This window comes from Carettochelys insculpta, chromosome 17, assembly GCF_033958435.1.
Source record: "Carettochelys insculpta isolate YL-2023 chromosome 17, ASM3395843v1, whole genome shotgun sequence".
NCBI classification, from domain to species: domain Eukaryota; kingdom Metazoa; phylum Chordata; order Testudines; family Carettochelyidae; genus Carettochelys; species Carettochelys insculpta.
The window spans coordinates 3,224,732-3,238,307 of record NC_134153.1 but is presented as its reverse complement, the minus strand read 5'-3'; the positions used below and the strand labels follow the sequence as shown (position 1 = coordinate 3,238,307).

At 58.0% G+C, this 13,576-nt stretch overlaps 1 protein-coding gene across 2 annotated transcripts; it reads left to right on the top strand.

Moving 5' to 3' along the window:
• Window positions 1-816: 816 nt before the first annotated feature.
• Window positions 817-12,748, top strand: COX4I2 (cytochrome c oxidase subunit 4I2). Of its 2 annotated transcripts, none has more exons than XM_075011930.1 (5): window positions 817-962; window positions 2,628-2,727; window positions 8,086-8,247; window positions 11,037-11,168; window positions 12,306-12,748. In XM_075011930.1, exons 2-5 carry the CDS (start codon window positions 2,631-2,633, stop codon window positions 12,440-12,442), a joined length of 528 nt encoding a protein of 175 aa, XP_074868031.1. In that variant the 5' UTR covers window positions 817-962; window positions 2,628-2,630; the 3' UTR covers window positions 12,443-12,748. The 2 variants fall into 2 exon arrangements, with proteins under 2 accessions (XP_074868031.1, XP_074868030.1); XM_075011929.1 differs by having other exon boundaries at window positions 823-962; window positions 2,631-2,727.
• The last annotated feature ends 828 nt before the right edge of the window (window positions 12,749-13,576 follow it).

The window sequence follows — 13,576 nt, the reverse complement described above, 5'->3', positions numbered from 1 at the left end:
GTCCAGGCCTGGCGTACACAGGGCAGCCCCTGGGCTGCTCTAACTCGTGCTGGGCTGGCTATGGCTGCGAGGGGCCATTCCACACCTCTCCCCAGCCACGCCCGCTGCCCATTCCCTGCCCCGGGGCTGCAAGGGAGCCGGGGGCTCAGAGCCACCGAGCTGGGGGAGGAGAGGCAGCAACAGGAGGACCCAGCTGTCCTGCAGCCCCAGGCCTGCTGCACTCCCCTGGCAGCCCTGGGCCAAGCCAGGCTGCCTCAGTGGGCAAGGCTGGGGACGGCCCCTGCCGCGCGACTGGGAGGGAGTTCTGGGGGGTGCTCGGGGCACAGCTAGCAGCAGTTAGGGACTGCTCCAGGGCAGCACCCAGCACCCCCCCAGCACCTCGGGGTGACAGCAGGGCTGTGGAGGCCGGGAGCCTCAGCTGGCAGCCGTGCAACCCTCCTGCTGGGTCACAGGGCCCCAGCCAGCCTGGCCCTGCCTGCGTCAGCTGTGCAGCGCCACTGCACCGCCCCCGGGCCAGCCCCCCTGCCTGAGCCGCCTGTGGCAGGGACTCTTACAGCGCTGCTGGCTCCAAGCTGCCAGGGCCGGGGGGGGTCTGCTGGGGGCCTGGCCCCCTGCCAGCCTGCTCAAGGGCTCCAGGCCAGCCAGCAGGCCTGCTGCTACCCCCTGACGTGCTCAGCCTGGAGGATATGGGGGGGCGGTGCAGGGAGATGAGCAGCTGGATTTTGGGGTGCCCCCCCCCAGAGGGCCATGCACAGGGGGCAGGCCGGGGGCGGGGGTCACCAGGCTGCTATGTTCTCCCACAATCCCGCCTCGGTGCAGCTGAGTCGTTCTAGAATAAGAGTCTCTGCTGGCCTGGCCAGTGTGCGCTGGCACCAGGCCCAGAAACGAGCACAAGCTGCTCTTCGGGGCTGCCTGCCGCCTCCATTTCCCAGCTGGCTGCAGCCCGCCTGCCTCGTCCTGCAGTAAGTACGGGCGGCCCTGCCTGGTCCATCACCAGGGCCCCGGCACTGCCAGCTCGCTGAGCCCAGCGGCAGCCTCTCGGGCCCAGCTCTGAGCTGTGAACGCAGGGGCAGGATGGCCCCGGGGGGTGGGATCAGCGCCTGCCCTGCTCCGGCTGCACTTTGGAGCCGGCCCTGTGTCTGAGCCATGGGCCTGGGGGCCAAGCTCTTGCTCCTACAGCCTTGGGTGGAAACCGGCTGCAAAGCCCCCATGCAGCTGAAGGAGGGAGCCCGGGGCGGGCCCCTAGTGCCAGACGGAGGTGGTATCTGTGCCACCACAGGCTCCCCGGCACTCCAGGCTTTTCGGGGGGATCTCTTCTGCTCTGGCATCAGCATCTGGGGCACTTGGTGCCCCCCCCCCACAGAGTGGGAGCAGCTCACCTGGCCCTGGCACTGACCGAAGGCTGGGGCCAGCGTCCGTGACCTGCAGGGCTGTCCCTGTACCTTTGCCCAGTCCTCGAGCTGTGCCTGCTGGTAGAGGTCAGACAGGACGGGGCCCTGCCTAGCCCCAGTCGCCTTATTTAGAGCACAGGGGCTAAGCCAGCTGCGATGCACTGAGCTGAAGGACACAGAGCCCTCTCTGTGGCTGGGCACCAGGCAGCGAGCGCCAAGCTGTGCCACCTCAGTGCCGTGGGCATGGCTAGTGTCAGGCTGGCATTGCCAGGCCAGTAGGGCAGCGCCTGTGAGGTGTAAAAGCCAGGACAGCTGGGCTTGCCCTGTGCCATACAACCGGCCAGCTGGCACCGCACGCTGAGCTGCCTGGCATGGGGACGATGGCAGGATGGCACCCCAGGGGCAGCTGAGCCTGCAGCGAGCAGGCCTGCTCCCCTGCCTGCCTGCCCACGGGGCATGGGACCAGCAGCTGTGATCCAGGGCCCTGGGAGCTGGGCCAGAGACTGGCACCAGTGCGGGGGAGGAGGCTGGAAGCAGAGCAGCCTGGTGAATAACAGGAGAATGGGGCTGGTCGGGCGCGGGCTGGAGCTGGACAAACCCAGCCCCTCCAGCCAGCCTGGAGACGCAGTCGTGGGCTGGGCTGGGCACTGCCAGAACCAAGAGCAGGGATCTGTTGGCTGCCTTCGCTGAGCCTCTGCCTGCCCCTCCCGAATCCCTGCGCACATGTGACCCACTGCTGGGGAAACTGAGGCACGGGGCGAGCGATATCACCTCAGGAGTCAGCGGCAGAGCCAGGGACAGAACCCAGGTGCCTGGGCTCGGTCCTGTGCCAGTTCCCAGGCTGCTGTTCTTGTCCTGGCTCCCGGGAGATAGGCCCTGAACACCCCGTCCCCACCTCGTCGCAGAGCAGAGTTAGCTGAGCCGGGTGCTGTCCTCCACGAGCCTGAAGAAGCTGCCTTGGGGCGGGGGGGACAGGAGTGCCCGGTCTGGCTCCCTCGCCTTCCCTTGTGCTGCCCCCCGCAAGGGAGCAAAGAGCCCCCCCCCCCCAAGCCTGCTAGGCACACCCCACTCGCGGCTCCCGGCCATGGGGGCAGGAAGCTGGTCAGGAGGTCCTGGATTTGAGGGCGACTCTGCTCTCCTGGGTGAGGCGGCAGTCGGATGTGGGTCCCTGGGGGGCAGCCAGGGGGCATCCGCACAGCTCACCCACTTGACTGAGCTCCTGATGCTTGGATCCAGCAGATGCTGTCGCTGCCGGCCCTGCGGGTGGGCACTCTGGCCAGGAGAGGCGTCCTGGGTGCTGCCAGCCTCAGAGCAGCCCATGACCATGGCGGGCATGGTAAGAGCCGTCCCCTCGCCGAACAACCCCTCGAGCCAGCCCTGGAGCCCATGGCTGTCTCTGTCCCCACTCCGGCTGTTCCCTTGGGGATGCAGGGACCACGGCAGGGGCAGCCCCTCCGGTGTCCACGCCAGGCACAGGAGGGAGATGGGTGCTGGAGCTGAGGCTCCCCAAGCTCCCTCTGGAGGGCTGCACCAGGGTCCTTGTGTTGCTGATGCTCTTCCCCCAGCTCGGGGCTCTGGGACCTCCCTTCCCAGCTCCTGATGCGGCCGGTGCCCCCAGCCACAGCCACTGGCACTTCAGAGGTCCAGAGACTGGCCCAGGGCCTGTCCTGCAGCTGGCGCCCCAGGGCGGCTCAGGCCGGAGGTTGCACTCTGGGGCCCAAGGAGCAGCACAGCTCCACTGACACAGCAGGTGTGGTGCCCAGAGCAGAGCCACTTGCTCCTGGGAATACCTGAGTGGCCAGCCCTGCCCATCACAGCTGGGACATGGGGGGCAGATTCCTTCCTGACCACTGCCTGCAAATGGCTCCCGCCCTGCAGCATGGGAGTCGGTACCTTTACACTAGCCCTTCCCCAGCATCCGTCTTCTCTAGGCCGCAGAGCACCACACAGGCACTAAGCGGGTGACCTGGCAAGTAGGTCTGGGCCCTTCTTGGCACTGCAGAAAGAGGGCCTGAAAAGGCAGTGGGCTTTTCTCTGCTCCTCTCTGCTTCTTTAGACAGTAGATGGTTGCGTGGAGAAAATAGTGCACCCCCGGGGGGACAGCTGAACCGTTCTGCAGAGAGAGATTGTGAGTCAGACTGGGGCAAACGTGAAGCACATGAGTAACTCACGCCGAAGACACACCTGGGATAAACACAGTCTTTGCTAAAGTTTCAGTTAGGGTGCGAGCTAAGGCGTGAGCATTCTCCCAACATGTCCTTTAACCCCACCACAAACTTAGGGAAAATCATCTACCCTGGCCCCTGCACCATGGCAGGACTAGTGTTATCTTACCCATCCCTGACGGGGTTGTTTTATCTGCCCTTCAACATGCCCCCCCCATGGCGAAGGTTCTACAGCCACCAGGGTCATTTGTCCCAGAGTCAAACTCCCCTGCCAGGAAGTTCTTCACACCAATCGAAACCGCCCTGGCTGCGACTTAAACCCATCGCAAGAACAATTTATCCTCCTTGTAACAACCTTTTATGTGCCTGAAACTTGCTGTAATCAAGCGCTGCTTCAGCCTTCCCTCTCTGCATGGAGCAAACCCAATTTTTCCAACTCTTCCTTCACTGGCCACGTTTCCCTTTAATTGGTTTGGTTGTTCTTCACTGGACTTTCTCCAGCTTGGCCGCATCTTCCCCAAAGCGCGCTGCCCAGTACTCCAGGTGAGGCTTATCAGTGCTGTATAGAGCGGAAGAATCGCTTCTGAGGTCCTACTTGCAACATTTCTGCTAAATGTCCCAGAAGGCTTTTTGCAACAGTATCACATGGGTAGCTCCTGTTCAGCCTGAGATCCTCTGTGCCCCCTGGATTCCTCTCCAAAGTACTCCCTCCTGGGCAGCTCCTTCCCATTTGTTATTTACCTCCCTCAGTGTAGTACTTTGTATCTGTCTTTGCTGAATTTTGTCTTGGTTATTTCTGACCTTTTCTCTGGTTTGCCAAGGTCATTTCGAATTCTGCTGATCTCCAGCTACCCTGTGGGTATCACCTACAGACTTTATCAGTGAGGGCTCTATGCCAGTAACCAAATAATTGATGAAGATATTGACTAGAATCAGGCACATGACAGATTCCCAAGCAACCCCTTTCAACAGACCTGTCCAGCCTGAATCCAGCCCATTGAGAATTATTTTCCAAGTAGGGGTTTCCAACCAGTTCGGCACCCACCTTGCAGCAGGTCCCTCTAGACATGTTCCCCTAGTTAGCTTATGAGATGGTCACATAAGACAGCATCAAAAGCCTTATTAAAGTCAAACAATATCATAGTTGCTGCTTTTCTCCTAGTCACAAGGGGTGTGTCTACACTTGCATTCCTCTTTCGGAAGAGGTGTGCAAATGAGGGAAATAAAAATGCAAATGAGGTGCCAAATATGCAAATATGCACCTCATTTGCATATTGCTATTTCAAAAGAGCTTCTTTCGAAAGAAGAAAACTAGTGTAGATGCTGCTCTTTCAAAAATAAGCCCCATCTTCGAAAGAATCCTTCTTTCAAATGCAACCCTTCTTCCTTCTGGCAAATGAAATTTAGGCTACATCTACACTAGCCAAAAACTTCAAAATGGCCATGCAAATGGCCATTTCGAAGTTTACTAATGAAGTGCTGAAATACATATTCAGTGCCTCATTAGCATGCGGGCGGCCGCGGCACTTCGAAATTGACGTGGCACGCTGCCGCGCGGCTCATCCCAACAGGGCTCCTTTTCGAAAGGACCCCACCTACTTCGAAGTCCCCTTATTCCTATAAGCAGATAAGAATAAGGGGACTTCAAAGTATCCGGGGTCCTTTCGAAAAGGAGCCCCGTCTGGACGAGCCGTGCGGTGGTGAGCCGCGTCAATTTCAAAGTGCCGCGGCCGCCCGCATGCTAATGAGGCGCTGAATGTGTCTTTCATTTGCATAGCCATTTCGAAGTTTTTGGCTAGTGTAGACATAGCCTTAATGTGGATAAATGTAAGGTAATGCACACTGGAAAAAATACCCCCAACTATACTTAAAATATGATGAGAGCTAATTTAGCTATAACTAATCGGAAAAGAGATCTTGGAGTTATGGTGGATAGTTCCTTGAAAACATCCAGGCAGTGTGCAGAGGCAGTCAAAAAGGCAAATAGGATGTTAGGTATTATTAAAAAAGGGATAGAAAATAAGACAAGGAGTATCTTACTTCCCCTATATAAATCTATGGTACATCCACATCTTGAATATTGTGCACGGATATGGTCTCCTCACCTAAAAAAAGATATCCTGGCACTGGAAAAGGTTCAGAAAAGGGCAACTAGAATGATTAGGGGCTTGGAATGGGTCCTGTATGAGAACAGGCTAAAAAGATTGGGACTTTTCAGTTTAGAAAAGAGGAGGCTGAGGGGGAACGTGATAGAGGTATATAAAATTATGACAGGTGTGGAGAGGGAAGTTATTTGTGCCCATAATACAAGAACTAGAGGACACCAAATGAAGTTAATGGGTAGCAGGTTTAAAACTAATAAAAGAAAGTTTTTCTTCACTCAGCACATAGTTAACCTGTGGAACTCCTTGCCAGAGGAGGCTGTGAAGGTTAGGACTGTAATGGAATTTAAGAAAGAGCAAGATAAATTCATGGAGGTTAGGCCCATAAGAGGCTATTAGCCAAAGGTAGGAATGGTGTCCCTGGCCTCTGATTGTCAGAGGGTGGAGATGGATGTCAGGAGACAAATTGTTTGATCGTCTTCAGTCCACGCCCCCAGGCCACCTGGCACTGGCCACTGTCGGCAGACAGGCTACTGGGCTGGATGGACCTTGGTCTGACCCAGTATGGCCGTTCTTATGTTCCCATTAAATAAAGGGAAGAAGGATTCTTTCAAAGATGGGGTTTACTTTTGAAAAAGCAGCATCTACACTGGCTTTCTTTTTCGAAAGAAGCTCTTTCCAAATAAGAATATGCAAATGTACACCTCATTTGCATTCTCTGTTCCCCTCATTTGCATACATCTTTCAAAAGAGGAGTGCAAGTGTAGACGCGCCCAAGAATTGTTACTGTGTTCCAGAAGGCTGTTAGGTTGATTTGATATGGACAAAAACATATTGATTGTCACCTTATTTCTTCTAGCTACTTACAAACTGGTTATTTGCTCTGTTACCTTTCTGGTAGCAAAGTTAAGCTGACCAGGCTAGAATTCCCTGGGTCATCTTTGTTCCTCTTTTTGGCCTTTATTTAGTCCCCTGGACTCTTTCCCATCCTTACAAATTCTCGGTGAGAAGGGCTGATAACTCAAAAATAACAAGAGGTCCTGTGGCACCTTGTAAACTAACAGATATCTTGAGCATAAGCTTTTGTGGGCAAAGGCCCGCTTTGTCAGATGACGAAGCAGGTCTTTGCCCACGAAAGTTTATGCTCCAAAATATCTGATAGTCTACAAGGTGCCACAGGGCTTCTTGTTATTTTTGAAGATACAGACTAACTCAGCTACCCCCAATACTTGCTGATCACTCAGCCAGTACCTTAAGTACTTGAGGCCTGGGTTTCTCAACTTTTTTTTTTAAAGTTCCTCTTATTCAAAACAAAAAAAAAAATGAAGTACCCCCAGCCTTCTCTGCACCCCCCTACAGGTTCGTGTACCACTGCTTGAGAAACACGGTCCCAAGGTAAGCTGAGATCTTGAAAAATGCACCATTCAGCCTTTCCAGACACTGTACCCTTTGCAGGAGTAAAATTTGTTGTGCATACCAGCAAGTTACATCTCACTTAAAAACTACTTACGTACCAAAACATGCAAAAATATCCCAGAAGATGACTAGTGAAAACGTGCCGACTTTCCACCATCTGGAATAGAAATATTGGAGACTGACATTTCAGCATGAGTCATATGAAGCAGTAGAAACAAGTCGCTGTCTGAATGAACTTTCAGAGTGTACTGACTTTACTAGTGTAGCTTGTTGTAAAATCAGGCACGTATCTAGAGGAGTAGATGTACCCCATGGAAGACCATGGTGTACCTTCAAGGAGGCACGCACCCCGACTACAAAACACCACTCTAGGCTGTATTTCAGCAGGCCCCACTGACCTGCAGCCAGCCGACTTTGCTAAGTAAATGTTAACTTGTGCTTTCGGTGTTTTAGTGTCAGATCCCAGCTGCTGACCCTGAGGGGCTCTAGGTTAGTCGTCTGGTCCCTGATGACTTGTACGGTGCAAACTGAACACAAAAGACATTTAATGCCTTGCCCTTGTCTCGCTGTCTCTGACACACACACACACACACCCCATCCTCGGGGGTTCCTGAGATCAGCAGGACATGAGGCCAAAGCGGGGCACTCCTGGTAGTCACCTCTCTCCCCTGCTTGCTCTGCAGGAGGAGATGGGAAGGAGCCACAAACCCAGTTTCCAGTTCCCTGCAGGGCTGTTCAAAGCGCTGTTCCCAGTGTGCCCACACGATGGCACCAGTGCCCAGTGGCCACAAACTGGGCTTGTGTTACCCTGTTAACCCCTTAGCTGCTGTGTGCCTTACTCCGCTGGAGCAATAGGAACAAGACTTGCCAAGTTCCCAGGAGCCCTGGGCCAGAGGCAGAGGACGCTGTGCAGAACCTGGACAGACCTGCCCCAAGGAATGGGGGAGCTGGCGGGAAGGGTGCTGGTTCTGGAGCTGTGCTGAGGCAGGTCTCTGGCATCTCGCTCTCTAGTGGCGACTCAGGCAGACATGTCGGTGTCCCAGTACTACGACAACCGCAGCATACCCCTGCCCGACGTGCCGTACCAGCAGGAGCTGGGCGCCGAGCAGAAGGCCCTGAAGGAGAAGGAGAAAGGGTCCTGGAAGCAGCTGAGCAATGAGGAGAAAGTGGCCCGTAAGCAGGCGGGCGCGGAAGCTGGTCGATGGGGAGGGAGCAGAAGAGGAGGGAGGTTGTGGGACCCAGGTGCGGGGGGGGCTGGTCAGTTACCTCCCTCCCTTCCTCTCTGCGCAGCATGCAGCTCCTGCAGGGGGGCTGCCTGGGGACTGAGCAGGGCTGCGTCTGGGACACGGCAGGCAGAGCAAGGGGGGCGTTGCTGGGTCCTGGGAACGGGGTGGGCCAGGGCCTCAGAAGCCAGCAAGTGCCCTGCTGCTCTCAGGGGTCTGCTAGGGGCAGGAGTGCCTGTTCTGGGCCTGTAGTCCATAGCCTGGCGAAAGGGCTCTGTGGCTGTGCTGGGAACTGGGCCGTGGGAGGTAGCTTACAGTGGCTGTGCAGAGGCAGCACCCTATGCCCCATTCTGGCCAAGGGACTGGATGTGGCTTTTCAGAGATGTTCCAACCAGCTAATCCACTGCACGCAGGGAAACCGTAACCTTACCTCCCGTGACGACCGCTTTGGAGGTCTCCCACAGCCCAGCATCATTGTAGGTCTGCTTCAGTGGAAGGGCAGGAACTCAGCACCCCTCATGAGCTCTGAGCAGGCAATTGCTGAGAAATACCCTGGGATCCCCGCTGGTCTGGACCTGAAGTCCTGGGCTTCTGGCATTGACTGAGAGCAGCTCTGGCACAGACAGCCCTAGCTCTGAGCCCTATCCTGCAAGCTGCAGCCTGCCCAGTCCTGCTGCCTTCACCTGGTGCAATCCGGCTCATCAGCTCATGGGAATAAGGGGACTTCGAAGTAGGCGGGGTCCTTTCGAAAAGGAGCCCCGTCTGGACGAGACGCGCGGCAGCGAGCCGTGTCAATTTCGAAGCGCCGCCGTCGCCCGCATGCTAATGAAGCACTGAATGTGCATTTCAGCACTTCATTAGTAAACTTCGAAATGGCCATTTGCGTGGCCATTTCGAAGTTTGGGGCTCGTGTAGACACGGCCCTTAACTCCCACAGGTGCGAGGCCTCCAATCAGTGATCAAACCAGGCCAGTGGGAGTTTTAACTCAGGAGTTTAAGTTGCTGAGGCCCCGAAGTCTCTGAAAAGTCAGAGCCAGGGAGCAGCTCCCTACATTTCAGTTAACCTCCTTGTAATGTGCTTTCTCTGCTCAGCCTGTAACTGACATACCAGGTAAACCAGCTGGTCTAATGCCTCAAGGTTGCTGCCCCCCTACTGACCTGAGGGTGCTGGGTCAGCCCAGCCCACTCCAGCGCAAGAGTGGCCAGACAAAGCCTGCCTGCCAGGCCTTGGCCCAAGCAACAGCAGGCAAACAGTCCAGTCTGTGCCTTGTGAATGCAGCCAGTCATTGGGGAGTGAGCAAACCTCGCACCAGCCTGCACGTGAGCTAGTCCGAGGAGGCTCTGCCCACGTGACAACCTGCCGACAACTGTTAAACTGGCAGGAACGAAACTCACAGTCAGGTGCATGGGAACAGCACTTCCCCCGCTAGTGCAGGAAATGCGCAGGCTCCCCCAAGCCCCTGGTTCTAGATGGACTTGTGGCTGATGGGCTACAAGTGTGGGAGACACCCCCCGCCCCCCCAAGAGAGCTGGGCAGGTAGCCACAAAGGGCTGCTGCCTTGGCTGCGTAACACCTGTATCCATGAACTGGACTAAGCTGTGTAATCAGCATGGCTCTTAGCCAGTGGGGGAAAGCAGCCTCCCGTGTCTCCCCTCCACTAGGCCCTTCCCTCCCCCTCCATTAGGGGGCTGACCCATAACCCTGATCTTGGGGTTTTCTAGCACTCACTGGCCAAGTGTATCAGGGCCTTGTAAAGGCTAAGGAACGAGCCCTGGGATGCATCACCCCCACTGCAAAGCACCAGTGAGGTGTGACATTCCTTACTGAGGTCCCATAGCCTGCAGGTGGCAGAACTGCTCCCAGACCACTGTAGCCTGCCCAGCCTTGTTCTGCCCCATTCCTGGGCTGGGGGCAGGCGGGTTCCTCCCTAACTGTAATAGAGATTTTCCAGGTGCGTCTCCAGCAGAAAAACTAGTCCTCAGTTTTCAGCCGCATCCAGTTTCAGCTTCACTGCCCTCAGCAGCTGCACTAGGGTGGATGGGCCCTGCAGGCCACACCCTCCTGGTGCTTAGCGCTGCTCAGAACAGGGCTAGATGAAGAGAGCCAGGACCTGGCTCCTCCATGGGGCTCCAGCAGTGCGGAGATGGGAGCTCCCCAAAACCAGCGTGAAGCCTGGAGCTTCATGCTTCCCCTGTTGGACACAGGGGTGGAAGTGCCCTTAGAGGCCCAACGTGGACATACGGACATAGTGCAGCCAGCCCGCCCGAGTGCGAGACCCCACGATGTCGGAACAGGCGCCCGTTACGGTCCCTGTGCTTGGAATGCCAGCATCTCTGCTTTGCCAGCCCTCGTCCCGGGGCCATATCCCAGCCCCTGTGATTTCAGCTCTCTCCCTGGACTGAAAGCTTGGACTGTGTCTCTCACCTGCCTGTTAACTGCTCTCCATGTGCTGCCAGAGCCGGCCTTCCAAGCCATACGCAGATCCCCACAGGAAAGGCAGGGTGGCTTGTGCGTGGACGCAGGCTTGGCCACAGGAATAGCCGTGGTAGCAGTTGATGGGATGGGGCGGGGGTCTCTGACGTAAAGCCTTTGCCTGCACTGTCTGCAGCTCCCTTGGCACAGGGGATCTGGGGCCTGTGTTAACAGTTCTCAAGTCACTCCTGCATGGGTTAGGGGGCGGCTCTTGGAGCAGGCCGGGGGTCTTCTGAGCCACCTCTGCCCCCCTCCCGTCTCTCTAGTCTACCGGCTGAAGTTCGACCAGACCTTCGCGGAGATGAACAGGCCCTCCAACGAATGGAAGACGGTGCTGGGAGGCATCTTCTTCTTCTTCAGCTTGACTGGCTTAATCGTGTGGTGGGAGCAAGTCTACGGTAAGGGGGGTTGGACCGTGCACTGGTGGGACAACGTGTGGGGAAGCAAAAGGGATTGGGCTGAGGGGACCCGAGCTACTGCCTAGGAAGAGGCTCGCTCCTCCTTCAGGTCCCCGCTGCCCAGTAATCCTCTTCTAGGGCATCCCCGCAGCCTGGGCCTGGAACCTCCTGCCCCAGCCAGAGCTGCCTGAGATTGGGCCCTGTCGCTCGGGAGCTGGCTCTGCTGCTGGCCAGACACCAGCCACGTGCTGGGATAGGGCAACAGCCCACGAGCAGGGCATGGAACTGGCTGGGGAGGGAGGTCCTGGCTCCTGGCCCTGGGTGTAAGGGAGCTGGCGGAGCAGAGCTGCGCTGCAGCCCGCGGCTGTGAGACGCGACCATCTGGGCCCGTTCTCAGCCCCGCCCAGCCGCTGCCTCCAGCCCGCTGTGCCCACCCCGGAGCACACAGGCCGCAGGCTGCCCCACGCTCCTTCAAGCCACAGATGCCCCCGCCAAGCCCTCACCTGGGGCAGCAGCCTGCAGCGACCGCCACCCGTGCGCCAGCAGAGGGCGCCTGAGCAGCGGAGCCCAGGACCAGCCTCTGGCTGCGGCTGCTGCCCTGGGACCAGCTGGGAGTAAACAAGCCGCCCCGGCTGCAGAGCTAAATGCACAGCAAGAGGCACGTCTCAGAGAGCTGGAAGGGACCCGGGCAGGCCGTCCAGCCCAGTCCCCTGCCCTCTGGGCAGGACAAGCACCCCCTCCCCCCCATCTATTCACCCCAGATCCCTAAATGGCCCCCTCAAGGATTGAGCTCACAACCCTGCGTTTAGCAGGCCCATGCTCGAACCACGGAGCTAGAAGGAGATGGCCATGCGGGGGCTGGGGCCCCCATAAGGCCGTTGAGCCAGGACCTGTCCCAGCCCTGCCTGGTGTTGAACAGGGAGGGAAAGGGGGGCCAGGGAGGCACACACGCAGCCCCAGTGAACTCGGTGGCAGCTGCCCTCGTCTAAGGCAGGGCTGCGGGAGCTCGGCCTCGGGGTCCAGCCATGCCGGGCAGGCCTGGCGAGTTGGGTGGAGCCCCAGGCCGGGTGAGGAAGCAGAGGGAGGGGCTTACTGGGTGCCACAGCCTGCTAAGCTCTCCCTCCCCTACGGCCGCAGTGTTCCCCCAGAAGCCGCGCACCCTGACCGAGGAGTGGAAGGCGCAGCAGCTCAAGAGGATGCTGGACATGCGCATGAACCCCATCCAGGGGCTCTCTGCCCAATGGGATTATGACAAGAATGAATGGAAGAAGTAGAGGGGCCCTTTCCAAAGCCCTCACTGCCACTCACCAGCCGCAAGGGGCCGGGGCTCTGGGGGAACCAAACCCCAGCTGCCTGTCACCCCCATCCCAGCCGTCCCTCTCGTGCCTTCAGCTGAAGCTCACCCACCCCTGTGCCAACTCAGCTGCGGCGCCTGGGCCCAGGGCAGTGAGCTGGCTCTGGTCTCCGCCTTACCCCGCCCTGTCCCTTCAGGCATCCGTCCCACAGCCCTGCCCTTCTCCGGTGAATGAGCCTTTCGCACCACCCATTCCTGGCCCACAGGGAATAAACACTACAACGAATCTGGTGTGTGCAGCTTGCCTTGTACCCGCACAGGGAGGGGAAGGGAGGAGACGTTCTCAGACGCTGGGGTGTGCTGGTTTCCCCTCAGAACCAACCTCCTCAGTCTGCTGCCGCGCCCTGTGCTACAGCAGGGACCCAGTTCAGCCTGGGGCAGCTCCTTGCAACACCTGCTGGCCCCAGCAGACTCGGTTTGTCCTCCGCTCCCTTCCCCAGGCTGCAGTTTCTGTCTGCCGGCAGGCAGAGGCCTAGGTCTGTGCAGTCAGGGGAGCGAAGCCAGCAAGCTGGGCACGTCCTGCTCCAGCCACCCAGCTGCACAGCAGCATCAGGCTCCAGCCTCTCCCTCACAGGTCACCCAGAAGAGCCGCCGTAAGTGCAGGCCATTCAGCTACCGCCTCACAGCACCTGCCAGCACTCCTGGCAGCTCAGGAGCAGGGAAGAGCACGGTGCTTCGGCTGTGACTCAGCAGAGCAACACAGGGCCAGCGTGGCTATGGGAACCCAGGAAGCGCCTAATGCTGGGCTCTGGTGAACCTCCGACTCTGAAGGGATGGAAGCCCACGCGGGCACCGCTCACCCCCCCGGGCCAGGCCATTCTGCCATTGGACTCAGTGCTGGCGCAGGCCAGTCTGGGTTGGCACCTCGAGTGTGGGAAGGGGGTTTACCAGCGGGTGGAACACAGGACGCAGGTGTTTCTGTACCATGCCGCCTCCACCTGCTCGCAGCAGAGCTGGACTGCTGTCAACAGCCAGCGCCCTGTCTACACCCTGGCAGGGAAATTTAAAGCCCGAGAGAGACCAGCGAGCAGAGGGACAGAACTCACAGACCGAC

What these genes read in the sequence shown, in the direction of transcription:
- COX4I2 (XM_075011930.1), top strand. Translation starts at nt 2,631, where the DNA reads ATGCTGTCGCTGCCGGCCCTGCGGGTGGGCACTCTGGCCAGGAGAGGC. An exon ending in CCATGACCATGGCGGGCATG is followed by an intron (nt 2,728 to 8,085) that starts GTAAGAGCCGTC and finishes CTCGCTCTCTAG; the next exon opens with TGGCGACTCAGGCAGACATG. An exon ending in GTGGTGGGAGCAAGTCTACG is followed by an intron (nt 11,169 to 12,305) that starts GTAAGGGGGGTT and finishes CTACGGCCGCAG; the next exon opens with TGTTCCCCCAGAAGCCGCGC.